The following is a 25,553-nucleotide window of genomic DNA, read 5'->3' on the forward strand; positions in this document are numbered from 1 at the left end:
AACGCGACGCAGGTCAATTTCCTCTTTCCGAGATGGAGGCGACGAAGCTCCTACTCTGTTCCCTTGAACTTCAATGTCGCCGGCCTTCCCTTTCTCATCGCTGGCCGAGCGACTTATACCCCGTCCTTTCCATATCAAAGCTGGGCTTTGGTAGCAGGCCAAGGTGGTCAGAGTCTCAGTGCTTTGCACAACGCGACGACCACTCACGAACAATTCCGCACGAGAGTATCTTACGAGGACCTCACCATAGACGCGCCTCCCTCCCATTGCTTCCCGTACTTCGCTTGGAAGCGTGATGGAAGGCGCTCAGATCTCCATCCCAGACTTGGACGACGATGAGATCTTCAACAACCTGCCTCAGCCGGCCTTCGCCACGACGTCGGTGTCGGGCCCAGCTGCCTCGGTGTCTGGCAGCGATCTTGGCAGAGGCTCCTTCGAATTAGCAGGCCCTTCGCGGCCATGGCTGTCTCATGGCAGGTCAGGATCTGGTACCAGTGGAGAGTCAAGTCTGATGGGTGCAGAAGGCTCTGGAGGCGATGCGCTGACGCAGCCGAACGGCAAGGCTTCTAGCGGACCGTGGGCTTTTCCCAGGAAGACCTCTTTCGCAAGTCTCAAGGCTGCCATCAAGGGTGGAGGGAGCGGCAATGCGCCTCCTTCATCCTCACAGCTAGCAGAGGCCTCGTCGGCTAGACCGTCTTTCTCCAAAGCACCGAGTGGCTCTGTAGCCACGCTAAGCACGACACCGAAGAAGAGCGGATCCTTACCTTATTCACATCACGGCAGAAGTCAAAGCCAAGTCTCTGGTAGTCAAAGTCGTAGCCAGGGTCAAGCAGCTCAGCCTCCATCTGCATCTTCGTCTTCCGCATATCCCTCACATCGAACCCATGGCCAACAGGCCTCATTCTACTCTGAGCAATCCGCCGGCACAGGCACTGGAAGCTCTGGGGCTGGATATCCTGCCCAGCCACCCCTGCCAGCGTTTCCGGAGCAGTTCCACACAAACAGCAATGCTGGCACAAGCTACGCTCTCCCACTCAGACCCTCCGAAAGCGAAAGTGCTTTGTTACCTCCTCGCCCTTCGGGAGAATACCTCGAAGGCGACCTGGGCCACAGCCAGCAATCCCCAGCAACACACTTTGATCCTCACGGGAAGTACCAGTCGGATGGTGATCTGGCAGGGTATGGGTGGGTGAATGGCCCTTCTCAGACTGGACCGAATTACTTCAGCCCAATGGCCGCTGCCGCTGCTGCTGCTGCCCGCTCTGCTTCTGCTGGTCCCAGTAAGCTCGGTACATTACCCAACGGGATCGGCTCGCCAAATCCGCGTACGCCATCCGAATATGCCCTGAATGTCCTCATGTCGCGCTATTTGACGCGGACAAGAATCAAGGTACAAGGTGTACTCAATCACGGCATGTCAGCAGAACCACTGCTAGAGCAGTCGTTCGGTCATCGTGTGGACGAAGAATTCGAGGCTCTTCTTGCATCCATCGCTCATGTCTCGCGGAGCAATCCGAAGCTGGTGGTGGAAAGTCTCTTCAGCTGGCAGGCAATGCACATCGATAGTCCCGTCGATGCAGAGACCGTTCGAAGAGCAATGTCGGAAGCTGCACACCTGAATGCGAGCCAGCAATCGATAGCTGCAGCAGCAGTAGCGGGAAGCAACAGCAATGGCGGTGCCCAGACTTCTGGTATCGGCGGTGGCGTCAAAGACATTGCCACCATTCTCAGCAGACGGCGATTCTTGGCCTGCACGTACATCTTGTCCCGAACCCTCATCGAAGTCAGTAAGCAACTCCAGCCCGGAGCACTCGGAGAAAGCAGCCTCAACAGCTTCCTCTCGAACGTCTTTGAGCTGTTGCAGGACTGCTCAAGGAATCGACTGCCAAAGTCGATGATGCAGAATACTGCGTTCGAAGAAGTATCACGTTTGCTCGGCGAGCTCTCCAAAAAATACTTTATGCCGATCGGAGATCGCTTCATCTCCATGCTCGAGCATTGCGCAAAGTTGCCGCCCTCAAAGAACGTCGAGCTGTCTCAAGAAACTGCCGTTCTAGGGATGCGCCATCTTTCCATCACTGTCTTCCCCATGGAGACCTTCGAAGAAGGGGCCGAGTTCCTCGAGACGATAGCCCGCTTTTTCGCTGGGGCGCATGGACAGAGAGTCAAGTGCGCATATGCGGAGACTTTGACGCATCTGATACTGCCGGTGGCTCAGTCAGCTTCGGCCGAGATCAATCATCCGACTTGGCAAAAGGCCATGGATATTGTAGGACCTCGAGCCTACACCATGGCTACGAAACCAAGATACTGGCCCATTGCCTACCCTCTGTATGTCGCAACGCTGTGCGGGTCGTCAGACGATACATTCTCCCAAGGTTTTGCCGGCGCTGGAAATTGGGGCTGGACTACGTGCCTCGAGTCAGCTCTGCCGCGACTGAAGGATCGTAATCTGAGGCCGATCGTCTTGAATGCTGCTCTCAGACTGATCTGGGTTTACATGTTCCGATGTCGAGAAAGCACCACCACTACAACGAAAAGGCTGGGCGCCTTCTTCCGACAGTGGTTCCCTGCTACGAGACCTGCTGTCATTATCGGCGCCGAGACTTCGCACGCACCGCATGTTGCGATGTTGCATTTGGTACTGTATCGACACTTTGAATTTGGTCGAGATCTCATCCTCGAGTTTCTTCGCCACAGTGCCTTGAGTGGATCTACCCTCTCTCTGCAAACAGATGTCCTGACGCCGCCGCGCATGATTGCTGCCATCCGAGCAGTGATGATGGTGTTAGACGCCCACGTCAAAGGCGAGTCGCCACCATTTCCTTCCAGTGCGGACTTTGGTCGGTACGATCTGGTTGACTTCAACGGGATGGGCGACGAGCTACCAGACAGCTTCAGTTCCCCCAAGCCGGACATAGGGGATGCACAAATCAAGTTCAATGATCTGATAGGTAAGATCGCGCTCATCTGCGACCACCAAGTTGCTACCACCACTGTCTTCGACGAATCCGTCATTGTCCTGCGAGGGGGACCTGTCAGCCATGGCGTGGGATCTACCATTCCAGGTACCCAATCAATGGCAAGTATGGCCGCTCTGGTTGATCACGAGCGACATATCATGCGGCAGCACCCAAGAACTAAGTTGACGGTAGCGTACGTAAGAGAGCAACAACCATACGTCGATCTGCTCCGAGCCTGCTTTGAATCTTGGCCACGATGCCTTGCCTCTAGCATTCCCTTCGCAAGTGTTCTCTCTGTCCTATTCCGCGCCACGTTCAGTGCAGACCCAGATTTGGGCGATGCAGCGTCTCAAACGTTGAGGAGGATAGCTCAGCAGCGTAGCAATGGCGCTGCTGCCGTCGTCTCAGGCTTTGGACGATTCATCTTTCGCACAAATACGATCTTCTGGGAGACCCATCCGCACCAGATCTCGCTTCTACCGAAGGTGGAAGCAGCGGTCAAGGTCTGGCTGGATTTCCTCAACATCTGGCTTGGCCAATTGAGGGCTAGCCAGGCTGACGGAGAGCAAGGTGTCGACGCTAAGATGGAGAGGACCAGTGCTTGGGCCATCAATGACGAGGTCGAGGCATATGGTCTCCTGCTCTTGTGTTCGGGCCATCGACCGCTTCGACGGCTAGCGATTAGCACTCTGAGAATCGTCTCGATCCTTGATGAAGCATTTGCGACGCCCGGAGGCGATGTGCGCGCAGGTGCGGGTGCGCCTGGCGTTGATGGCTTCCCTGCTGTGGCCGAGCCGACGCGTATCATCCATCTCCTCGATCTGCCATGCCGTACGTTCTGCAATGTTGACGACTCACGTCTCAATGCCGATCAGCGCCAGAAGGTCACAGAGTGGAACCGCAACAACAGCATGAACCCTCTCAGCGACTTGGCCGAGAGTGATCTGTCAATAGAGCACTCGCTTTGGCAGCATGTTCTTCCGCGCTTTCTGCGTAATTGTTTGGAACGCTTCCCCACTACTGTGGCAGTCTTTCGCTCTCATGTCACGAATAGACTGCTCAGCATGGACTCAGCAGTCGGGATCGCTGCAGGTCTGGTGCCACGAGCGCCAACTATGCATGGTGGGTCCACCGTCAGATCGATCCCTGCTTCCCCAGCAGCATCGCTCGGACTGGCACCCACGTCACAGTCGACGGCGTCTCCGGCTGACCAATCCCTCATGACAGAGCATTGGAAGATGTACATCCTCGCCTTGTGCACAACGACAACCTCCACTGAGGGCTCACGAGGTGCCGTCAATACAGCTGCTCAATGGCGGCAGCAGCAAAGCGGCGAAGTGGACGCTTCAGAGCGGGTCATTGCAGCTCGCGACCTATTTCAGAAGCTCGTCCCTTTCTTGGCCTCGGATCAGGCAAAATTTCGAGAAGCAGCAGTCATGGCGCTAGGTAACATCAACCTCAATTTGTATCGCACGCTCCTAGAGACCTTGCAGTCTGTCAGCTCTCAAATCAACGAGGGAGGTCGCAATCGATCCATGGGAAGGACTACGGCATCCGCCCGTCGTCATACCCGCCTCAGGACTGCTCTCGCTCACGTCGTTCAGCTGACATCTTCTCACATGTCTGGGGACTCCACTTTGTCGGATACTGCCATTATGAACCTGGTCATTGGATGGGTGAAGGACACTTTCAATTTTCTCATCGCCAAGGAAGTTGAGCTAGACTGGGATTTTCAGCTCCTTCGTCGATACTTCTGTGGAGTGGTCGAGGATCTATACAGAGGATTGGCCTCGCGAAACGAGTGCGATCGCTTCTTTCCATTTACCACGCGTCTAAGAATGTTCAGGATGTTCGCAGACTGGTACGCCTACAGTCAATCGGCGAGAGATGGCCCCTCGAAGCTGGCCAATCTTCTTGCGAGTGTCGCAGGGCAAGCGAGGGACGAGAAGCAGAGAGAGCACACCATAACCACACTGCGGGATGAGACCCAGGCTCTCTCGTTCCACGCCAGTGACGCTATGGCGACTATGTGCATGGGGCCCATTAAGGATAAAGTCACGCCTACGACCAACACTCCTTTCGAGCCTACATGGTTAGTGGTCTGGCTGGAAGGGCTGTTCAAATCACCGTCTCCGATCAATCAAGGCGTTGCGAGACGCGCTCTGCACGCAGTGCTGCAGCAGAATCCCAGCAATGCTGAACTAGTCAACGCCGCCATCGTGAGCTCTTTCCACGAACTCGACAAGCTCAGAGCCCCACAATCATTGTTCGCTTGTTTGTGCGAAAGCATAGTCAGCTTGAACTCTGTGGAGGTGCCGTTGCACCACGTATTCTGCCTTGGTCTGACCAAATTGGGTCATCCTGACACAGAACTTCGCAGAAAAGCCTTTGCCCTCGTCGAGTGGACCGTGAAGAAGAACATGCCAGACCTCTCTTTGCACGACATCGAAGTAGGTGTGAACAGTCCACTACCTGCCACTTATCTTCGTGCCCAGCGCGAGGTGTCCGCCTATCTTGCACACCACTTCTCGTCGCTCAAAGTAGCTATGGTCTGCGAGTTTACATTGAGGCTCAACGTGATCGATGCTTCGCGCAGATCGACCACGCTCGGCCTCCTCCCGGATTGGCTGAGGAGCATAGACCTCTTACAAGGCGCCGAGCAAGCTGGTGGGGACAATAGCTTGACCTACTGTTCGATGCTGGTCCTCAGCAACCTCCTCTTCCTGACGATCAAACATGGAGATGAGCACAACTTCGAGATACAAGACGCCTGGGCAAGCCTAGCGGAAGGCGGGCAGATCCTTCTCAATGCTAATGCGATTATCAAGTTCTTGGTTGAGCAGGGGCTCTGTTATCCCACCCCCAGCTTCGTTGTGCAGGCCAAGCGAGTCGTCTCTTGCCTCTCACACACTATCATAGGACCTTTGATGTTCGACGAACTCTGTGCCTTCATTGAGCCGACGACGATGATCCCAGTGCCACAGAGCGAGATTGCGGTGCAGACAAGTACTGCCGAACATGCGACTCTATACCGAGCGGCGCTGACATCGGTTTTGCCCGAGCCGTCTTCTCGCATGGTCTTCTCTCCCGGCCAATTGGCTCTCCTCTTCATTGGCGAGCTGACCTACGAAAGATCCGATCGATTGAGCACCAAGCTACCCAGCCTCTTGCACGCCATCTTTGTGCAGATCGATAGCTTTGTGCCCTTCATGCAAGAGCAGGTGGTTGGCATGTTTGAGCAGCTGCTGCGGAGCATGGCGGCTATGAGTGCCGTGGCTGTTCTGCAGGCAGGCGAAATGTCTGCCAAGGCGCAGGTCGAGAACCTCTGCACAAATTGGACATTCTGGTCCCATGATGACTCGGAGGTCGTCTTTGACGAGATGAAGACCCCAAGATCGATGCGGATCCTTCTCACAGAGACTCTCAACATCTTGCAACCCTTGGCCCCAGACCTCGCGGAGCAGTGGGGCAACATCGCACTGTTCTGGGCTACTTCCGGCCCAGTCCGACACCTTGCCTGCCGCTCCTTCCAAGCTTTCCGGATCTTGCTACCATTTGCAACACCCACGATGCTGGCAGATATGCTTGGGCGCCTGTCCAATACCATATCTGATCCGAATGCCGGAATCCAGTCGTTCTCGCTGGAGATTCTGTACACTCTCACTGCCCTTGTGAGGTGGACAGACGACAGTGAAGACCAGCAGCACCTCTTTAGCCAGACGTTCTGGGCCGCCGTTGCCTGTTTGAGCACTGTCAATGAAGGTGAATTTGAGGTAGCCATTGACATGCTTGACGGCCTCCTTGACAAGCTAGACATCGGTGAGCCTGAAGTTATCAGCCTGCTCTTGTCCAAGCTTCCTGAAGGCTGGGAGGGCGAGAGGGGCGCTATACAGCCCCTAGTCTTGAGAGGCCTCCGATCTTCGGTCACTTCGGCTACGTCTTTCAAGGTCCTCTCCCGTCTTGCAAAGATCCAGGACTGTACGCTGATCGACGCATCCCCCGATGACCGGCTAGCATTCCTGTTCGTCAATGCTCTGCCTTGGTTCCTGCAGAGTACTGATGCTTTAGCTCAGGCGAGGGATGAAGCTGTCCTGACTTTAGCCGAGGATATCGCCACGTTGGCCGAAGCACGAGGGAAAGCAGACCTCGCTAGAGTTGCTTCATCTATAGCCAAGGCTCGCTTCAGGACCAAGGATGATCTTGTGAGACAGGCCATCAACTGCGTGAGAGCCAACTTCCTTCCTCGATTGGCTCCCCGGCTGGCTGTGTCTCTTCTCGGCTTGACGCTCAATCAGCACGAATGGCTGAGGAACCAGACGATGCAAGTCTTGAAGATCTTCTTCCAGGTGGTTGACACTCGGTCGGATGAGTTCGCCAGGCTAGGGTCGGAGCTGCTCATGCCGCTACTACGTCTGCTCTCCACGCCGCTTGCAGCTCAAGCATTGGAGGTCCTGGATGAGCCTATCGCAATTCATGGCGGACCTGCTGCGAATCAGATCCTGCGAATGAGCTTGCAGTGGGGAAACCCCAGTCGCAGAAGAGAGCAGGCCAGCGATGCTGCAATCTTTGGCGCTCCAGACGACAGCGGCTGGGCCGTGGCCAATCCGCAAGAGCTGACCTCGCGGACCCGCATCAATGTCCAAGCAGTCTTCAAGATGTGCGAGATGACTTTGGACGTTGCGCCGGTGTCGATGGTCGACTTTGTCAACGAAGATTATGGCATGGTCGAGGATGGCCAAGACTACCTACTCAGTGGAAGCGGCGCTGGTATCAGTATGAGTAGTGACGTCGATGGTACCACGGGTGACACCATTGAGGGGGTGGGTCTGGGAGACCTGGTCAACCAGCTTCAGGATCTCAGCTCCTTCTTCGCCGACGACCAGGGAAGCGCAGGCGACCTCACTGAGTCCTCTGCCTCTCTCACAATGACTGAGGCGGACGGACGCTATCGTGGACCCCAGGGCAATGCGAGGGTCTTAGCAAGCTCTGGTATGCCCAATGCCAATGGAAGGGCTCGATACGGTGGCGGCAACAGGCACTACGGACAAACCCTCCCGGAGGAGGACGAAGGGGAAAGCGAGCACAACGACAACGATGTTGCATTGGCCTCGGACGATGAAGACGAAGACGATCAGGACCAAGATACGACCCTGGATGCTGCACGAACCACGCCTTTGCCGCCCACTGCAGACAACAGCTTCACGGTTCTGGGCGGCCTCCCAATGGATGCAGCTCCATCGTCAAGGTCTACGGCGGGCCCGACACATCGGCCAAAGCAGTCTTCGGGCAGCGAGGCCTTTGACCCAGACCTGATGCAGGGAGCTGCTCGGACGCCCATTGCGGAAGAGTTGAGTGGTTGGGATAGAGGAGCTACGGCAGGTGGTAGAGGCGGTCCCTGGCGGGAGGTAGCAGGAGGGGGAGGGGCAAAAGGAAACCGGCGATCTTTCTTTTACAGAAAGGCGTCTACAGACGGCGGTAGTGGTGGGTCGGGTAGCGGAGCGACGCACTCGCCGGTCGGACCGGACTACTCATGAGGACGAGGTGCCGTGCAGATGCTTGTATTTGTCGTGAAGAGAAAGAAATGTACCATATGAAGACGCCTAATCAGCTAACGTCTCGGCGAACGCGCACGATAGTCCCTGTCTCGAGCGTGTTCCCGGTCTCGCCGATAGCCATCGTCGCGATCACTCCGCCTCCGGTCCTCGGTACGATAGTCGTCTCTCGGCCGAGTGCCTGCCGAACGGTCATACCGATCACGATCCCTATCTCCCCTATGCTCTGGCTTCCGATCATATGCGTCGCCTCGCCGACGATCTGAATACTCTCTTCTGTAGTCACGGTCGCCGCCTCTTGATCTATCGTCTCTGCGATCATCGTATCGTCGTGAAGGCGGTGGAGCGTCACGTCTGTGCGAATCTCGCGATGCCAGCTCATCCATGTCGAACATCATACCACTACCGCTACCGCCCCGGGGTGTGTTGCTAGACCCTCTTGAAGGAGGACTGAACGCTCTCCTTCCACCATCTGATTCTCCACTACGTCCTCCAGGTGGCTTCTTGCCTGTCCTATCCTCGATCCATCTGGAGTGGAGCTTTGAAACCGACTGACTGAAGTCGACTCGTATACGCTGATTGTCGATGAGGACCGCGTCCATCTTGAAGTAGGCCTGCTCTGCGCTCTCCCGCTCGTCGAATTCAATGAAGGCATACTGCAGCGAGTCGCCGGTCTTCTTGTCTTTGATCACCTCGCAGCTGAGAATCTTGCCAAAGCGACTGAAGATGAGCTCTAGATCTTCAGAGCGGGTGACCGGGTTGAGCTTGCAGACAAAGAGAATATTCTCTGGAGGACGGATCTCGGCAAATGGCAGATCGCCGACCATTTCAAGGGTGAGAGCAGCGGCGGAGGAGTCGGCCTTGCGCCGGGCTTCCTCCTTTTCATCTTCAGGACGGTTGTCTTCAATCTCGTCTGTATCCCCGAGACGGATGGCGGCGAGCTGTTCGGGAGTCGGAGAAGGCGTACGAGATGGGACAGACAACCCCACGGGGTCTTCAAATGGGTCGTCTGAGTGTGTGACAAGAGCAAAAGAGTGAATGACAGACCTTGCATAATCTTCTGCATCACTCCTCACCAGCGTACTCACCTAAAACAATCACATGCTTGATTCTGATGTCTCTCAAAGGCCGACCGTCGTCATCAGTGAAGGAGGCATTGATCTTGTCTAGCGTCTCCCCCTCTTCCTGACCCTCAACTACCATTGCAAAGGGAGCATGCTTGCCGTCGAGGTACTCGATGTTGTCTGCCAGTGTGATGAAGAATTGAGACCCTGCCACTAGATCGTCTTCGGCCTTGCCTTTGCCGGCGTGAGAGAGCGCCATGGAGACCGTGCCCTTAGTGCGATGCTTGAGGTGCGGACTCCGCTCTGGCCGGAAGTATGGTGACGGATCATACTGAGGCGAGTTCTTGGGCAAGAGGTTCCAAATAGATGATCCTCCTTTGCCAGAGGAGGAAGGGTCACCCGTTTGGGCGAGGAAGTTCTTCTGCACGCTGAAGAAGGCGCAGTAGTTGTACTTGTACGCCTTTGCGAGCTTGAGGAAGTTCTCGCACGTCTTCGGAGCTCGGTCCACGTCGAGATCGAGCTATGCCAGACACAAGTGATTTGGGTTCAGCGCATCGACCATCAATGTCCGCGGGACTCTCGCTACTCACCACCAGGTCTCCCAAGCTTGTCTCCAGCAGTACGCTCATGGTTGCCAGAGTAAAGGCTTGAACAGAGCGTATGCGAATGGCTTCGGAAGCGGAAAGGGAAGATCTTGGCGGGAAGCTCCACCTGTGGCTGATCGGTGGCCTTGTGCGTCGCCGCGCGCATCCAGTCCGCCTCCGATCCGTCGGGCAGATCCACCTCCGTCGGCTTCGTCTGCATCCTCCCCCGCGTTCCTACCCTCCATCTAGCCATAGAACAAAGACGCAGTAGTCCGCTCTTCACCATCCACGCTCAACACACTACTCCAACATGGCTACATCTCGAGTCTACCTTGGCCGACTGCCTCCCGATGTACAGAGGACTGACGTCGAGGACCTCTTCAAAGGATTCGTGAGTGTTCCTTCGAGGCGCTCAGCCAGACCAAGCAGGGGGCGCGCGGCAGAACGAGAGGCATAGAAGGGACACTCTTGCTGACCGTCACTATATACACACTCCTCCACACATGACGCTCATAGCCTGTGGCAGACATCAAGCTGATGGGAGCATTCGGATTCTGCGAGTTTGAAGACGCAAGAGATGCAGAAGACGTCGTCAAGGTACGTTCATGGCCCTGAAGGAGTGCACGCTACCCTGAACTCGACGAAGGAACGGAAGGACAGCACAGCTGGAAGGCACCGGCAGATTCCTTGAAGATCACCTTCGTGACTACGTTGGCGAGATATGGGTCGCATCTTCGACGCATCTTGGACGCGCGCTGTAAGGCGATGGTGAAGGCGGTGGTCTGTCCTGACATGGGCTACAGACATCGAATGGTCTGCTATCTTCTCTTGGTGGATTTTCTCGAGCCAGCCGTGAAACGATGCGTCATCCATTGCTTCTGCTGGCTTCGCATCCGCATTCATGATCCGGGGCACAGAGGAGCTATCGATTTCGATCTGGATGCGCTGCCCTGGTCTCTCTGCGTCTTGGCGGAACAATGAGAGGAAGGCTCTTTTCGCATGTACCGGGCATTCGTTGAGCACGAGTCGCTGCTATCCACGCACTTGCGAAGCCGTCCGGGCAATGGCCGCTTCCAAATCTGCTATCCGGCTTTTGACTCCTGGATCTCGGTCTCATCGAAACGGACGCCGTACTGACTCGACTAATGCTTGGCTACTGGCTGGCTTCATCTTCCTGCCTCCATCGATTTTGGCTCACTCTCTTATAGAAATTCGACGGCTCTGAATTGCTCGGCGAAAGGTGAGTCAGCATCGAAGGCCTGCACCACGCGGCGTCGCCTTGGCTTCTCAGCTGACCAGCCACCACTATTATTCTACCATCACAGGATTCAAGTCGAGCATGCCAAGGGCGGCAAGCGTGCAGCCTACGACCCTTACGGTGGAGGACGAGGAGGTTACGGCCCTCCTGGCTATGGAGCTCGACCCGCGCCTCGCATCCGAAGGGGTGAGTGCCAATAATATCGAAGCCAGCTGGATGACATTGGTGGCTTCGCTTGCTGACCAGCGCCTATTGCCTGCTTCTTTCAGGTGCTTACCGAGTCCTCATCAGCAACCTCCCTCCCAAGACGAGCTGGCAAGACCTCAAGGACATTGGACGTGAGGCAGGTCAAATCAGCTTCGCAGACGTTGACCCCGTCCGACCTGATGAAGGTGTTCTCGAGTACGAAAACAAGGAGGACATGGACCGAGCTCTGGCCAAGATCGAAGGTCTCGATCTGAGGGGCAACAAGCTGCGAGCTGACCCTGCTCCTGCCCGAGCCCCATCTCCTCCCCCTATGGCTGGCCCACCTCGTGGAAGGTACGACGACTACCCGCCTTACGGAGCTCCTCCTCCCTCTCGAGGCGGCTATGGAGGTGGCAGGGGCGGAGGCTATGGTGGAGGATACGATGGTGGTAGGGCAGGAGGCTACGGCGGTGGTTATGATGGCGGTCGAGGTGGCTACGACGGCGGACGGGGCGGCTATGAAGGTGGTCGAGGTGGATACGAGAGTGGACGCGGCGGTTACGACCGCGGTGGCTACGACCGCGGACCACGAGACTACCCTCCTCCCCGCAAGGCCTACCCTCCCCGTGGCGACTACCCAGAGGACAGGTACGACCGACGAGCATCCCCTCCTCCCAGGCGCGACGAGTACGACTCTGGCAGATCAGACTCGAGGAGGCCTAGAGATCCTCTTCCTGAGCGAGAGAGGGACGTTGAGGCCTCTCGTGAGCGAAGCCGCTCTCCTGCCCCTCGTCGCGGCGACGACAGGGAGTAGAGTCATTTCAAGGCTGCTTGTGTTCTACCTCTTCAACGAAGTCCCTACGCTTACCAAAAGCTCTTCAGCGCTGAATAAAAGGTCCGCCCAGCTCATTGCCTCGTCTATCCTAGTCTATGTACTCTCTCTCTCGATCGCCTCGTTGACAGTCAATGAAATCATCTACGGCTTTCCTGAACCTCATCGAGAGGACATCAGCAGGGTTAGATCAACGCACGGTTCTGGGAAAAGACCGGGCGATCGGCTATTACAGTGAGCAGGAGTGAGGTCGGCAGATCAGCTACAGATCCGCTGCATCTACAATTCTTCCCCTCTTCTGCTCGGCCGGCTCAGTGGGGGAATTTGTTTGCAACGAGAGTCAGCAGGGCTTGGAAATCAGATCATCGGCGCTGGGGCTGAGGGACTGTAAGGGTATAGCAGGCACCTAAAGTGAGACAAGGTCATCAGCACGGGCGAGTGGGTGCCCATGGGTGCTGAGAAAGGAGCAGCAGAGTGGCGGAAGAAAAGTGTCCGGAGCGGGGTGGGTCCGGTCCGGCGCTTCCCACAAGTCACGGCACCGTTGATCAGTGGTTGTTGTTATCTCTGACAGTCAGCCGCCGGCGGTGGAGATTTGAGCATTGGGCTGCTGGTGATGCCTTCACGCCGTTGCGCGATCAGCCAGGTACATCGGCTTTCGGACAATTGTTTTGCCTCGGCTTCGGTCGGCCAAGAATTGATGTTCGCACACTTGTCCATTGACCGGCCGCATCTCGTCTCCTCAAAGCCGGCCGGCCGATGTGACGAAAACCTGTATGTGCGTGCAGCATACGTGACAGCCTCCGTGATAGGTGCTGTGGAAAGCTAAGGTTAAATCCGGGATATGGTTGTACCGCTTGTCACACTGGGTCTCGCTGTCAGGCATGTGAGATCTGGCGTCACCCCTTGGTCCGTTGATTCAACGATCTAATTGTGTGACGCGGAGATCCAGGCAGGAAGGGAGGGATCGGGGCGCCTTTGTCTATGCGTGCCGACGACGCCTCTTCTTGCGGTTTCCGCTTGGCTTCCATCGCGACCTTCTATGCTGCCTGCACGCAAAAGCAGACGCACGCACGCACGCACGCACGCACGACAGATGAGTCTACGACGATCATCGCCGCTGCATGGTTCGACGCACTCGGGGCCGGTCAGGGGACACACGTAAATGTAAATACACGTGAGGCGGAAAAGGCATGGCCTGCACAGGAGAATGGCTTTCGGAGGCAGGCAGACAATTGGAGAGCAGTAGCATCGTTGCGTCATGCCTCTGAACGTATTGAAGGAACGCCAATGCGGCCTTTGAGACAAACGCAAGCAGTCAATATGTGTAGACTGAGAGCAAATGCAGGCTCCTCACGCACGAGAAGAGCTGAAGGCCATTTCCCATCAGTACAAGCAAGGTCCAGATTATTTTCCTCGGGCCCAGGGACCAGGGCAGCTCTTCGATTGTTTGCCGAGCCGAAGGGCCGAGGGGACAGACAGACAGACAGAAAGCGGCGGCAGTCTATTTCCGCGCCTGAGGCCAGCAAGTGGGGCCGCTTGCGGACACGAGATCAATGCAAGGAAGACGGCAGCCAAGCAGGCAGACAGGCAGACAGGCAGGCAGACAAGCGGTCAGACGCCCCTCTTTTTTCTTTCTCTCTCCTTGACACCGAAAGATTGACAAATGGCGTGCATCCTATGCCGAGTGACGGTAGTGTGGGCTTGGCTGATCCCTGAGGGGGCGTGGAACAAGGTGGGGCGCTCAAGCGCAGACGAGGCCCCGCGGCTGCGCTGAGCCTGATCTGTCTGCGAAGCGCGGGCGAGATTGCAAATCGGCCTTGTCGGGCTCGGCATGACTTTTCGGCAAGGGGGGGACTTGTGGTACTTACGCATGGATAATCTTGTCAGGAGCTGGCGCTGCATTGACTTTGCTCATCATAGTCGTCAGTCACCGGTGGCACAGGCAGAGGGGCTTGCGCAAGGGGAGCTGGGTATGCGTTGCAGTCTCTGCTTGGCTTGGCTCATTGCCCTGTGCCCATATCAGCCAAGGAGTATAGGCAACGCGGCACCGCGGGGCCACACTTCGGACACAAGCGCCGCAAAAGAGAAACAATAAGGGGGGGAAGTCAGGGGGAGGGGTCGGTTGGGCGATTAGGGCACGGAAGTTAATTGGCGGGCTTGGTATCATCACACGACAGACTCCTGCCCTGACGCCAGGCTTGGCAGTCCGAGACTCCCACCCACCCCCATTGTCCATCCGCAGGGGGTGATTCAGTCTGAGTGAGAGCAATTGAATGTTCGGTGATCAGACTGGCACATGTGAGCTGGGCGCGTGGATTGTGTGACGAAGAGGCACGACGTCAATCCGAGGCTTGGGTTGACAGTCACTCCAAGTCGCATCGGATCATCGCCGCTGCGTTCATCGAGCTGCCGGCGAGATGCTCAGGAGGCGCCTCGAGAAATGCGTCCGAGGAGTCGAGAGAAGAAATCATCCTTCTGTGGTTGCAGTTTGTCCGGAACAGAGATGTTACTTACCGGGCGCCTTGGGCACGCAGCTCACGAGTCTTGAGTAGGGCGGGGCCTGAATCCGCGGAGGCGCTTCTGCCCTTTCGCCCACGGGCGGCTGGATCTTCGGCCCAGGCAGCAAGCCTTTGCTTTGACGCCGGCCGCCTGCCCGCCTGCGTGCCCGTCTGCCCGCTTGCCCGCCTCCGCTCCCCTCACTCGCACCCCCGTCTGCGTGCCCGTGCCCGCTCTCCGCCCATCCACCCAACGGCTCCCCCCTCTCCCACCCCTCTTCCCCCCCATCAGTGTTTTCGCTGCCCTCTTTTCCTTCTTAACCCTCACCCATCGCTACCAGCCTAACCTTTTCCCCTTCCCCCATCTTTTAGCACAAGCATCACCCTCTCTCCTACTCCGGACCCTCCTCTCCTCCTCCTCCCCCCTCCTCGTCGGCTGACTGCCTCACTCAAGGCACCTTCGTCGTCGGCGTCAACCCCCCTCCACTACACCTTATCGAGGAACTCCAAGCAGACACCAGCACTTTGATGTCCCACACTGGACCTGCACCTCCCCTCGACTCTCAGAACGGATCTCACCACATCGACGAACCTCAACACACCGACACCCACCACCACACCGACAGGCAAGCTACCAACATGTCGGACTCTTCGGGCACCCAACCTGAGGTATCGAGGCAAGAAAAGGGCGGAGCCGGCGGCAACGCCAACGATGAGTACGCCAGCCTCATCGAGTTCATCCGCAACCAGAAGAGGAGCGGAGGTGACGAGGAAGAGAATGATGGCTCCAAGATCATCAAGAAGCGCAGCATGCTGACTCCTTGGAAGACACGTGAAGTCCGTGTGAACAAGGACGGTGAAGAGGAGACCGTCGCTGCCAAGGTGCCATCTTCATGGTGAGTAGCTCGTTTGGCACCATGCATTTCTCATTTTTTCCTGCACACCGTCCACAATGGCAAAGGTGCTTGAGCACACCATGCCCTGCACCCGCGCACCTCTTATCTCGACGGTGTCATCGTTGGTATTGGTCATGCCGCTGGCTGGCTGGCTGTCTGGCCCTTTGGCTTCGCCTGCCTGGCTCGTTGCATCGGCGATGATCTTCGGTCTTGGGGCGGGCGGCGCTCTGCTCCTGTCCGTCGTTGGGCCTTGCCTCCTGTGCCCGCATCTGCGCTTCCCGTGCGTTGCGCTGTCTGCCTCTGGGCCGCGCGCCTGGGTCGGACAGTGCTCCAGTGCCTGCACCCCCGCCCCAGTGGCAGGCGGGAGACCCGCATGCACGCTGTTTTTTCGCCCATCACCGGCCAAAGATAGCTGAGGTCACGGTAGCAGCATCGGCACCGACACCCACACCCACACCGACACCACCGTCGTCGTCATCATCGTCGTCACCCTCACCAGAGTGGTGGCCACAATCACTTTCCTCGTCTGTGTACCTCCATCTTCTAATAGCAGCCTGCTTACCACCCTTTCCCTCGCCACTGCTACCATGACAGGCTCGAGACCGACATGACACACGGTGTCTCTGAGTCTGATGTCACCAAGCGTCGTCAGCAATTCGGTTACAACGAGCTGGAATCTCCTCATGAGAACCTCCTCCTCAAGTTCTTCGGTTTCTTCACTGGTCCCATTCTGTACGGTGAGCATCTCTTGTTGTTAGCACGCGCCCTACGCTCGACAGCCTACTGACCCATCGCGTCATCCTTTTCATCCCCCATCCCAGTCATGGAAATTGCTGCCGTCCTCGCCGCTGGTTTGCAGGACTGGATCGACTTCGGTGTCATTGCCGCCATTCTGTTGCTCAACGCCTTCGTCGGTTGGTACCAGGAGAAGCAAGCCGGTGACATTGTCGCCCAGCTCAAGGCAGGTATCGCTCTCCGCACCACCGTTGTCCGTGGCGGCCACGAGATCGAGCTCGAGGCCCGTGAACTCGTTCCCGGAGACGTCGTCGTTGCCGAGGACGGTAAGACCATCCCATGCGACGGACGCCTTCTGGCAGACTACGAAGACAAGGACATGAGCCAGGCCAACGCCATCAAGGAGAAGATGGAGGCCTCCCGCCGTGGCGGTGCTGGTGACGATGAGGACTCCGAGGGCATCGACAAGGGACCTGCAATCATCGCCTGTGACCAGTCTGCCATTACCGGAGAATCTCTTGCCGTCGACAAGCACATCGGTGACACCGTCTTCTACACCACTGGTTGCAAGCGAGGAAAGGCCTACATCCTGTGCACTGACATTGCCAAGCAAACCTTCGTTGGTCGCACTGCTGCTCTCGTTCTCGGCGGTAGCAAGGACAAGGGACACTTCCAGAAGGTCATGGACTCCATCGGTACGACACTCTTGGTCCTCGTCGTCGTCTTCATCCTCATGTTCTGGATTGGTGGATTCTTCCGCAACACTGGTATCTCCAACCCCGCCGACAACAACTTGCTCGTCTACTCCCTGATCTTCCTGATCATCGGTGTTCCCGTCGGTCTTCCCTGTGTCACCACCACCACCATGGCTGTCGGTGCTTCTTACCTCGCTCGCCGACAGGCCATTGTCCAGAAGCTCACTGCCATTGAGTCCCTTGCCGGTGTCGACATTCTGTGCTCTGACAAGACTGGTACACTCACTGCCAACAAGCTCTCCATCCACGAGCCCTTCGTCTCCGAGGGTGTTGACGTCAACTTCATGATGGCCGTCGCTGCTCTTGCCTCGTCGCACAACATCAAGTCGCTCGACCCCATCGACAAGGTCACCATCTCTACCCTTAAGGACTACCCTGGTGCCATCGAGGAGCTCGGATCTGGCTGGATCACCCACAAGTTCACTCCTTTCGACCCCGTCTCCAAGCGTATCGTTGCCGAAGTCGAGAAGGACGGTCAGCAGTACATTGCCGCCAAGGGTGCCCCCAACGCTATTCTCAAGCTCTGCAACCCCGACGCTGAGACTGCCGGTGTTTACCGAAAGGTCGCTGGTGACTTTGCCAGCCGTGGTTTCCGATCTCTCGGTGTCGCTATCAACGAAGGTGGCCGATGGAGGCTGCTCGGTCTTCTGCCCATGTTCGACCCTCCCCGTGGAGACACTGCCGCTACCATCGCTGAGGCTCAGAGTCTGGGTGTTGGTGTCAAGATGCTTACTGGTGACGCCGTCGCTATCGCAAAGGAGACCTGCAAGATGCTCGCCCTCGGTACCAAGGTTTACGACTCGCACCGACTGATTGGCTCTGGTGGTATGGCCGGATCTGCTATCCACGACTTCGTCGAGGCTGCTGATGGATTCGCCGAGGTCTTCCCCGAGCACAAGTACCAGGTCGTCGAGATGCTGCAGAACCGTGGTCACTTGACTGCCATGACTGGTGACGGTGTCAACGACGCTCCCTCTCTCAAGAAGGCTGACTGTGGTATCGCCGTCGAAGGTGCCTCTGACGCTGCCCGATCTGCTGCCGACGTCGTTTTCCTGGACGAGGGTCTCTCGACCATCATCACCTCGATCAAGGTTGCCCGTCAGATTTTCCACCGAATGAAGGCCTACATCCAGTACCGTATCTCTCTGTGTCTCCACCTGGAAGTCTACCTGGTCCTGACCATCCTGATCCTGGACGAAGTCATCCGAGTCGACCTGATCGTCTTCCTCGCCCTGTTCGCCGACGTTGCTACCATTGCCATTGCCTACGACACTGCTCCTCACGCCCGTCACCCCGTCGAGTGGCAGCTGCCAAAGATCTGGATCATCTCCATCATCCTTGGTCTGCTCCTCGCTGCTGGTACCTGGGTCATCCGAGGAACTCTCTTCCTCCACAACGGTGGTGTCATTGCCAACTTCGGTAACACCCAGGAGATTCTCTTCCTCGAAGTCGCCCTCACTGAGAACTGGCTCATCTTCGTCACTCGTCTGGGTGGTGGTGAGTCTGCCATCACTCTCCCATCGTGGCAGCTGGTTGGTGCCGTCTTCGCCGTCGATGTTCTGGCCACTATCTTCTGTCTCTTCGGATGGCTCTCGGGTGCCCCCAACCGAAACCCCGTCACTGCTCCTCACGGTGGCTGGACCGATGTTGTCACCGTTGTCCGTGTCTGGCTCTACTCTTTCGGTGTGACCGTCGTCATCACCGTCGTCTACTTCGTCCTGAACCGAATCCCTGCCCTGGACAGGCTCGGACGAAGGCAGCGATCGGTCAAGAACCAGGTGTTGGAGGACTTCATGACCAACATCCAGCGTCTGACCATTGTTCACGAGAAGGCCGAGGAGGGCAAGCCAGACGTGTACAGCATCACACAACGTCTGGAGGTCGAAGACGAGTAAAAGAACAAAGATGAAGGATCAAGGAACGGACTGCTTGGTGCAAAAGGTGTGCCTCCCCTCCCATGTTTCTATTCTTCCCCTTGCGTTCTTCTCCCCACACACGCACATATCCCCACCCCCCAACCATATGCTCAAAGCTTTTTTTCGCCTTCTGTTCTCCCTTCTCGCTCCTTTTCTTCTCCTTTACTTCTGACAAAGCTTCTCAGACACATTTTCGAACATGGTTCGTCCGTTTTGTTCTTCTCTTTTTCTTTCTCCCCAACCCACACTCTCAATCGTCATTTAGAATTTGATCCGCTGACCATCACGCCTCATTCCGAATCGACTGTCTGCATTGACTTGACTGAGATGGAGTCTGCGTCTGCAATTGTTTGTTCTGCCTTGCCTTGTCTCACTGCCACTGCAGTGAGCTGGAGGATTGAGCGCAGTGCTTACGTACGTGTCTCTCAGACAGACGGTCAGTCTTTCAGTGGATCAGTCAGTGTGCACTCGAGCTTGACACAGCGTTGTAAAAACTTATGACATGGATTGGCATGGCATGGTACGGTATGGCATGGCATGAAAGGAAGAAGAGAATGAGCTTACAGTGCCACGGAAAAGTGGTGCTCGAATGCAAAGGGGGGGATGGGGATCGCACGTAGAGCCAGCTAGCCGACTTCACACCCTTCTCTTGCTGACCATCATCACCATCAATCAATCATCGTCGTCGTCCAGAACAATGGCCTCTTTCCTACTCTTGCCCAGTCCACTAGCCGTGCCCCTCTCCCGCTTACGGCTACTCCTCTGCCCCGTCCTCGTCGTCGCACCGCCTCCACCCAATGTCTGACCTGTGCCGCCAAATGGCTCCGGACTAGCGGCCGCCCCTGCGCCTGCAGTGCCTTCGTCTGCTGCACCTGCGTTGGCCTGACCAGACGCACCTGCCACTGCTGCTGCCGCTGATGGCTCCTCGGCTCTTCTCCTCCGTGGTGCTCGCCCACTCAACGTCTGTCCCGCACCAGAAAAGACGATCCTCTGCTGTCCCGTCTTCTGTCTCTCCTCTTCCTCCTTGGCAGCCGCAGCGCCAAGAGGTACGTACTCGTACCCAAAGTAGAGTTGACCAAAGGGCAGGTTCAGCGCAGCAGGGACTTTGCGATCGCCGATTTGCGTGTCGTTGGTCATAACGCGGGGGAGGTCGGTGCGACGGATCATGCTAAAAGGGTCGAGGGCTTCCACGGGCTTGTCCTTTTTGCCCTTGGACTTCTTGCCCGAAAGGGACTGTCCTTGACCCTTAAAGGCGCCGCCAAGCCCGCCGAGCGAGGTGCCGCTGCCGCTTGCATCGGCTCGCTCTGCGTTGCCGCTGGTGGAGGGTGTGGATGTGCCCGAGGCGGAAATGGACTCGATCTTCTGGTTGTCAATTTTCAGCTTCGAGGCCATGGTCGGGGGAGGCGGTCGTGGCTTTGCGACTGGTTCCACATAGCCTTTGGGAGGTGCAAAGTCAACCTGCGGGACAGAGAGAAATGGAGTGGCAGGTGTCAGTGTTACTCTCGCTCGAAAAGCTACTCGTGCCACCTACGACCTCCACTCACCTCCAAATCTGTGTCGATGATAAGTATGCTTTCTGCGTCGGGCACTGTCTCCATGATGAGAATTTCGAAAGTGAGACAGTTGTAGCTAATCTCGACGATGTCGCCTTTGGTCAGGCATGAGAAGTTCCGGAAGGCCTGCTCGAGGCTGTGGGGTAATGTGGGAGGAGCAACGTTCAGGAAGCCATTTCGACTAGTGATGTGAATGGCCTTGGGTAGCTACTCACACTGCCTTGGGGTCGCTAATCTCTAGGAAGTCGACTGTCTGAGGTTGAATCTTGACGAATTTGCCCTTTGGCAGTGTTGTACCGGTGAGACGGATAGGATCTCCTTCGTTCAGATCCAGCTGCCGCATCATCTGAGAAGTTAATATGACGAAAGAGCGTAAGGTCAGGAGCCTTTGTCATTTACATTGCCCACTTTTGAGAGACGCTTAGCTGCGCTGCTGATTGCCACTCACCCAAGCTGGCAGGTGGACATTCCCTGGCTCAGCAATGAACTCGATGACACCAGCATGAGTCTTCTTGTCACTGTTGTGTGTCTTGAGCTCGAATAGGTATGGCGATGCAATGTCCATTTGAGCTATGATGGTGTTTGCAGCAAGAGCGGGTGTCAGAGATAGAGAACATGGAGATGCAGTGGCCTGCCCGCCTTTACTTACTTAGCCTTGCCAGTGCCGAGGTGGGCATGATGACTGCAAGATAGCAAAATAACACACGTAGGGGCACTCAGGTCTCAGCGTACATCTCGCCACTCTACAGGCTGACAGTACTACTCACTCTTTCCTCCGTAGCTGACATTTAATCTCTCCTTGCCAGGAAGCATGGCCATGCTATATGCCTTGTAGTAGTCTTCATATGCGTGTGCTGGTGCCCCCACTCTGCTATCAAAGTCCCCCATGAACCCTCTGAATCCACCAAAGCCACCTCCGAAGCCGCCTACGCTGTCGAACTGTGAGCAAGGGAGAGGAGTGGGGTCAGCCGAGGGCAGCATGGGTGGGGTGGGGAAAGGAGTCGTCAGCGCTGTCAAGAGGGAGTTGCTTGAAGCGACAGCTGGGATCTGGACGCACCATGGACATGCTGTGCGACGCAGTGAGGCTATGTGAGGTGTAAGAGCGCTATCAGATGCGATTCCTGCGTATGCCAAGGTATGGTATGAGGTGATTGCGTAGAGGGAGAGTAAGCGTGCGTAGCGTATGTGGCCCCTACGGAAAGGCGCTGAGGCCCGGTGGAGGGCGGGAGCATTGGCGCGGGCGTAGGCGTGGGCTCGGGCAAAGGCGTGGCTGCAGGCGAGAGAGACGCGCGCTCCTCGACGGACAGGCAGGAAGAATCACTTCTCACACCTTCTGTGGTCATAGCAGAGCAGATCAAGGCATACATTCAACACTCACCATCACACGCCTCCACCCTTCATCCCCACGTTACACTCATGTCGGCCACAGCAGGACCCATGTCCAGCGCTCCTGCCCACGGCATGTCAGGCCAAGCGCCGCGTCAGCAGAACTCCTTCAAGGCCCAGGACAAGCCAGATGAAGTCAGGAGATCCAACATCTCTGCAGCCAGGGCCGTGTCGGATGCTATCCGTACCTCTCTCGGCCCAAAGGGAATGGACAAGATGATCCAGACTCCCCAGGGAGAGGTCGTCATCACCAATGACGGAGCTACCATCCTCAAGCACATGGCCGTCATGCACCCGGCAGCTAGGATGCTCGTAGAGCTCTCACAGGCTCAGGATGTAGAGGCGGGAGACGGTACCACTTCCGTCGTAGTCGTGGCTGGATCGCTGTTGGGCGCTGCGGAGAAGATGCTCAACAAGGGCATTCACCCCACCATCATCGCAGAGTCGTTCCAGAGGGCTGCAACAAAGGCAGTGCAGTACCTCGAGGAAATCTCCACTCCAGTGGACCTGGCAGACAAGGAGAGCCTCCTGAGGGCAGCAAGCACCAGTCTGAACTCCAAGATCGTCTCGCAGTACTCCTCCGTCCTCGCTCCCATTGCCGTGCGAGCCGTGACCCGGTTGCTGGACCCTGCCGCTTCGGCCGTTGCACCCTCCAAGTCTTCTGCTGACGCCAGCTCAGCTAGTGCTCCCGGCGGTTCAGCAGCAGCGCCTTCATCAAAGGCAGCGCTCTCAGCACAAGACTCCTCCTCTAGCGCGTCTGTAGATCTGAGGGATATTCGCATCGTCAAGAAGGTCGGTGGAACAATCGATGACACCGAGCTCATCGAGGGTGGACTGGTGTTGGAGCAGAATGTGGTCACAGGAAGCGGCGGACCTAGTCGGATGGAGAAGGCAAAGATTGCCGTTTGCCAATTCCAATTGAGCAGCCCGAAGCCAGACGTGAGTAGACAAGGACAGGGGTTGCGAAATTTGACGAGAAGTGTGTGATCTGACTGCAAGGCTCCCCTTCTACGCTTTACAGATGGACAATCAAATCGTGGTCAATGACTACCGCCAAATGGACAAGATCCTCAAGGAAGAGCGTCAATACCTCCTCAACATGTGTAAGAAGATCAAGAAGACCGGCTGCAATGTCCTGCTGCTGCAAAAGTCGATTTTGCGTGATGCCGTCAACGAGCTTGCCCTTCACTTCCTCGCCAAGCTCAAGATCCTCGTGGTGAAGGACATTGAGCGAGACGAGATTGAGTTCATCACCCGTACGCTCGACGCCAAGCCCATTGCCGACATCGAGGCCTTCACAGATGACAAGCTGGCCAGCGCCGACTTGGTGGATGAAGTTCAGCAGAGCGGAGCTCGGGTGTGCAAGATTACAGGCATCAAGAACATGGGCAGGACAGTGTCGATCTTGTGCACTGGTGCCAACTCTCTCGTCCTAGAGGAGAGCGAGAGGAGTCTGCACGATGCGCTCTGTGTGGTGCGATGTCTCGTAAAGAAGAGGTGAGTTGCGGCAAGATGGACCTAATTCGATGGGGATGTATGTTCTGAACGCCTTTCTTTCCCTCCTTGTCTTCGCCACCCCAGGGCTCTCATCGCCGGTGGAGGAGCGCCCGAAGTGCATGTCTCCCGCCTCCTCTCCTCATATGCCCAGACCCTCAAGGGCATGGAATCCTACTGCTTCCAAGCCTACAGCGAAGCCCTCGAGATCATCCCCACCACCCTAGCAGAAAATGCTGGTCTAAACCCAATTGCCATTGTCACCGAATTGAGAAATCGTCACGCCCTTGGAGAGAGGACGGCGGGAATCAATGTTCGTAAAGGACAGATTACAAATATCTTGGAGGAAAATGTTCTTCAGCCACTCTTGGTCAATACGAGTGCAATTGAACTCGCGACGGAGACGGTTGCACTGCTACTCAAGATTGACGATTTGATGTTGTCGCGATAGACGGAAAGGGCGAGGGGGAACGAGCAAAAAGAAGGGAGTAGGAGTGGGCGGATGTATCGTGGGAGAGGTGAAAGAGCCCTGATAGATAGCGCCGAGATTGTAAGATTGCCCTGTCCCTGTCATACGATGGGATTCGATGTGGATGTCAATCGACTCTTATACAGTAGCATACATTGATGTCCTCCTTCCTAGGGTGTGTGATCAAGAGTATGCATGCATGGCATATGAAAATGTATACATAATGCTGTGTGTATGAGTGTGACACGCCCCCCACCCTCGTACTACTTCTCTCCTCTCCTCTTTACCTCTCCCCCCTCCTCTCCGCTCCTCTCCGCTCCTCTCCTCTCCTCTCAGCTCCTCTCCTCTCATCTCACCCTCCCAATACCAGCACATCGACTACACGCTTCATCACCAAAGAAGAGGGACTCTCGCACTCCACTCCCACCACATTTATTACAGAGAACTCCACCCAGTCGAGGATCACCGGGGTATAGGACTAACGGAGCTACTCCAGAGCCAGAGCCAGAGCCAGGACCCGAACCGTGACCGAGACTGGGATTGGGACCGTTGAAAGGTGCACCATTGGGACTATGGATTGGTGCGAGCCCATGGGAGGGAGAGGCAGATGCAGTGTGAGCATGAGGATGGGAGGTAGAAGGGGAAAAGGTAAAGGGCTGTGGAGCTGGTTGTGGGTAGGTGTATTGCAGATGCCAGCCACCGTGCTGCGGGTAGGCCTGATGCTGGAGATGCTGTGTATGAGGGTAGTGCTGTGCTGATGAGCCCCATGGTGCGCTGAAGAAGGGCTGGATCTGGTGGACGGGACGATGTAGAGGTGGTGGTGGTGTGCCGGGCGGGGGAGCATGTACTTGTCCTTGTCCTTGTCCCGACATAGGCGTGCCATTTCCAGCCGGTCCTCCTCCAGTAGGGCCTTCCCCATTCCTCTGTGGTGGTAGCTGGACATTCTGCGGCACCTTGACCACGTCTTCGTAGGAAGGAGGTGCCTCTCCTTGCGGATCTTCACTTCCCTCGTGCGCGTCTGCAGCCCGATTCACTCGAGGGGGTGAGCGACGACGCTGCATCGAGCTTGGGCCACCAACGCTAAGGCCGATGCCATTACCAGGGGCGGCGCTGCTTGTGCGAACGGGTGAGGCGTACGAGGTGTACATTGCCCCCGAGGAGACGCGACGTGGGGGAGGTGGAGTGTACGAGGAGGTAGAGGAGGTTCGTCGGCCCGAAGGAGTTTGAGGAGCAGCTAGGCCAGATGGCCCGCTGAAGGAGCTCGAGGCAGGGAGAGCTGGAGGAGGTAGCCCGCCTGGCCGGGTACACATGGGCAGAGGACGCTGTAGGAGCATGGCACGCTCCAGTACATCGGCGGAGGTGACCAGAGCAGGAGTGTAGTGGCGCCCGTAGCACCGCCAGCAGCTGTCGTGAGG

The 25,553-nt window shown here is 56.7% G+C and overlaps 7 protein-coding genes across 7 annotated transcripts; 5 read left to right on the forward strand and 2 right to left on the reverse strand.

The window, feature by feature from the left end:
* The first annotated feature begins 77 nt into the window (after positions 1-77).
* On the forward strand, positions 78-8,699 carry BCV69DRAFT_279866 (hypothetical protein). Its single transcript, XM_025491402.1, has one exon. It carries the CDS (start codon positions 296-298, stop codon positions 8,495-8,497), a length of 8,202 nt encoding a protein of 2,733 aa, XP_025351120.1. The 5' UTR covers positions 78-295; the 3' UTR covers positions 8,498-8,699.
* On the reverse strand, positions 8,535-10,265 carry BCV69DRAFT_15223 (cyclophilin-like protein). The gene is made up of 3 exons (XM_025489358.1): positions 10,170-10,265; positions 9,604-10,099; positions 8,535-9,524 (listed from the first exon to the last, which is right to left on the reverse strand). The coding sequence occupies exons 1-3, from the start codon at positions 10,206-10,208 to the stop codon at positions 8,572-8,574; spliced, it is 1,488 nt and encodes a 495-aa protein (XP_025351121.1). The 5' UTR covers positions 10,209-10,265; the 3' UTR covers positions 8,535-8,571.
* Positions 10,266-10,473: 208 nt separating this feature from the next.
* On the forward strand, positions 10,474-12,421 carry BCV69DRAFT_296268 (hypothetical protein; the record flags this gene model as incomplete). The annotated part of the gene is made up of 5 exons (XM_025493994.1): positions 10,474-10,554; positions 10,680-10,760; positions 11,372-11,403; positions 11,489-11,607; positions 11,691-12,421. 5 exons carry the CDS (start codon positions 10,474-10,476, stop codon positions 12,419-12,421), a joined length of 1,044 nt encoding a protein of 347 aa, XP_025351122.1.
* Positions 12,422-13,474: 1,053 nt separating this feature from the next.
* On the forward strand, positions 13,475-14,261 carry BCV69DRAFT_15370 (hypothetical protein). Its single transcript, XM_025489371.1, has one exon. The coding sequence runs from the start codon at positions 13,727-13,729 to the stop codon at positions 14,153-14,155; it is 429 nt and encodes a 142-aa protein (XP_025351123.1). The 5' UTR covers positions 13,475-13,726; the 3' UTR covers positions 14,156-14,261.
* A 1,020-nt stretch (positions 14,262-15,281) lies between these two features.
* BCV69DRAFT_279870 (plasma-membrane proton-e) lies at positions 15,282-19,492 on the forward strand. The gene is made up of 3 exons (XM_025491403.1): positions 15,282-15,830; positions 16,425-16,567; positions 16,652-19,492. Exons 1-3 carry the CDS (start codon positions 15,463-15,465, stop codon positions 19,213-19,215), a joined length of 3,075 nt encoding a protein of 1,024 aa, XP_025351124.1. The 5' UTR covers positions 15,282-15,462; the 3' UTR covers positions 19,216-19,492.
* A 416-nt stretch (positions 19,493-19,908) lies between these two features.
* BCV69DRAFT_244048 (UFD1-domain-containing protein) lies at positions 19,909-21,677 on the reverse strand (the record flags this gene model as incomplete). The annotated part of the gene is made up of 6 exons (XM_025490091.1): positions 19,909-20,694; positions 20,781-20,925; positions 21,005-21,135; positions 21,238-21,359; positions 21,439-21,471; positions 21,557-21,677. The coding sequence occupies 6 exons, from the start codon at positions 21,675-21,677 to the stop codon at positions 19,909-19,911; spliced, it is 1,338 nt and encodes a 445-aa protein (XP_025351125.1).
* A 455-nt stretch (positions 21,678-22,132) lies between these two features.
* On the forward strand, positions 22,133-24,341 carry BCV69DRAFT_279873 (putative t-complex protein 1 delta subunit (tcp-1-delta)). Its single transcript, XM_025491404.1, has 3 exons — positions 22,133-23,114; positions 23,197-23,672; positions 23,757-24,341. The coding sequence occupies exons 1-3, from the start codon at positions 22,206-22,208 to the stop codon at positions 24,118-24,120; spliced, it is 1,749 nt and encodes a 582-aa protein (XP_025351126.1). The 5' UTR covers positions 22,133-22,205; the 3' UTR covers positions 24,121-24,341.
* Positions 24,342-25,553: the final 1,212 nt, after the last annotated feature.

Source organism: Pseudomicrostroma glucosiphilum (genome assembly GCF_003144135.1).
Source record: "Pseudomicrostroma glucosiphilum strain MCA 4718 unplaced genomic scaffold BCV69scaffold_1, whole genome shotgun sequence".
Taxonomy (NCBI): Eukaryota; Fungi; Basidiomycota; class Exobasidiomycetes; order Microstromatales; family Microstromataceae; genus Microstroma; species Microstroma glucosiphilum.

Excerpts from the sequence above, each read along its gene's own strand:
- BCV69DRAFT_279866 (XM_025491402.1), top strand. The coding sequence starts at position 296 with ATGGAAGGCGCTCAGATCTCCATCCCAGACTTGGACGACGATGAGATC.
- BCV69DRAFT_15223 (XM_025489358.1), bottom strand. The coding sequence starts at position 10,208 with ATGAGCGTACTGCTGGAGACAAGCTTGGGAGACCTGGTG. Across the intron at positions 10,100-10,169 it reads CAAGCTTGGGAGACCTGGTG|CTCGATCTCGACGTGGACCG; the intron begins GTGAGTAGCGAG and ends TGTCTGGCATAG. Across the intron at positions 9,525-9,603 it reads CAAGCATGTGATTGTTTTAG|ACGACCCATTTGAAGACCCC; the intron begins GTGAGTACGCTG and ends TCACACACTCAG.
- BCV69DRAFT_15370 (XM_025489371.1), top strand. The coding sequence starts at position 13,727 with ATGCGGCCTTTGAGACAAACGCAAGCAGTCAATATGTGTAGACTGAGA.
- BCV69DRAFT_279870 (XM_025491403.1), top strand. The coding sequence starts at position 15,463 with ATGTCCCACACTGGACCTGCACCTCCCCTCGACTCTCAGAACGGATCT. Across the intron at positions 15,831-16,424 it reads GCCAAGGTGCCATCTTCATG|GCTCGAGACCGACATGACAC; the intron begins GTGAGTAGCTCG and ends CTACCATGACAG. Across the intron at positions 16,568-16,651 it reads CACTGGTCCCATTCTGTACG|TCATGGAAATTGCTGCCGTC; the intron begins GTGAGCATCTCT and ends CCCCCATCCCAG.
- BCV69DRAFT_279873 (XM_025491404.1), top strand. The coding sequence starts at position 22,206 with ATGTCGGCCACAGCAGGACCCATGTCCAGCGCTCCTGCCCACGGCATG. Across the intron at positions 23,115-23,196 it reads TGAGCAGCCCGAAGCCAGAC|ATGGACAATCAAATCGTGGT; the intron begins GTGAGTAGACAA and ends TACGCTTTACAG. Across the intron at positions 23,673-23,756 it reads CGATGTCTCGTAAAGAAGAG|GGCTCTCATCGCCGGTGGAG; the intron begins GTGAGTTGCGGC and ends TCGCCACCCCAG.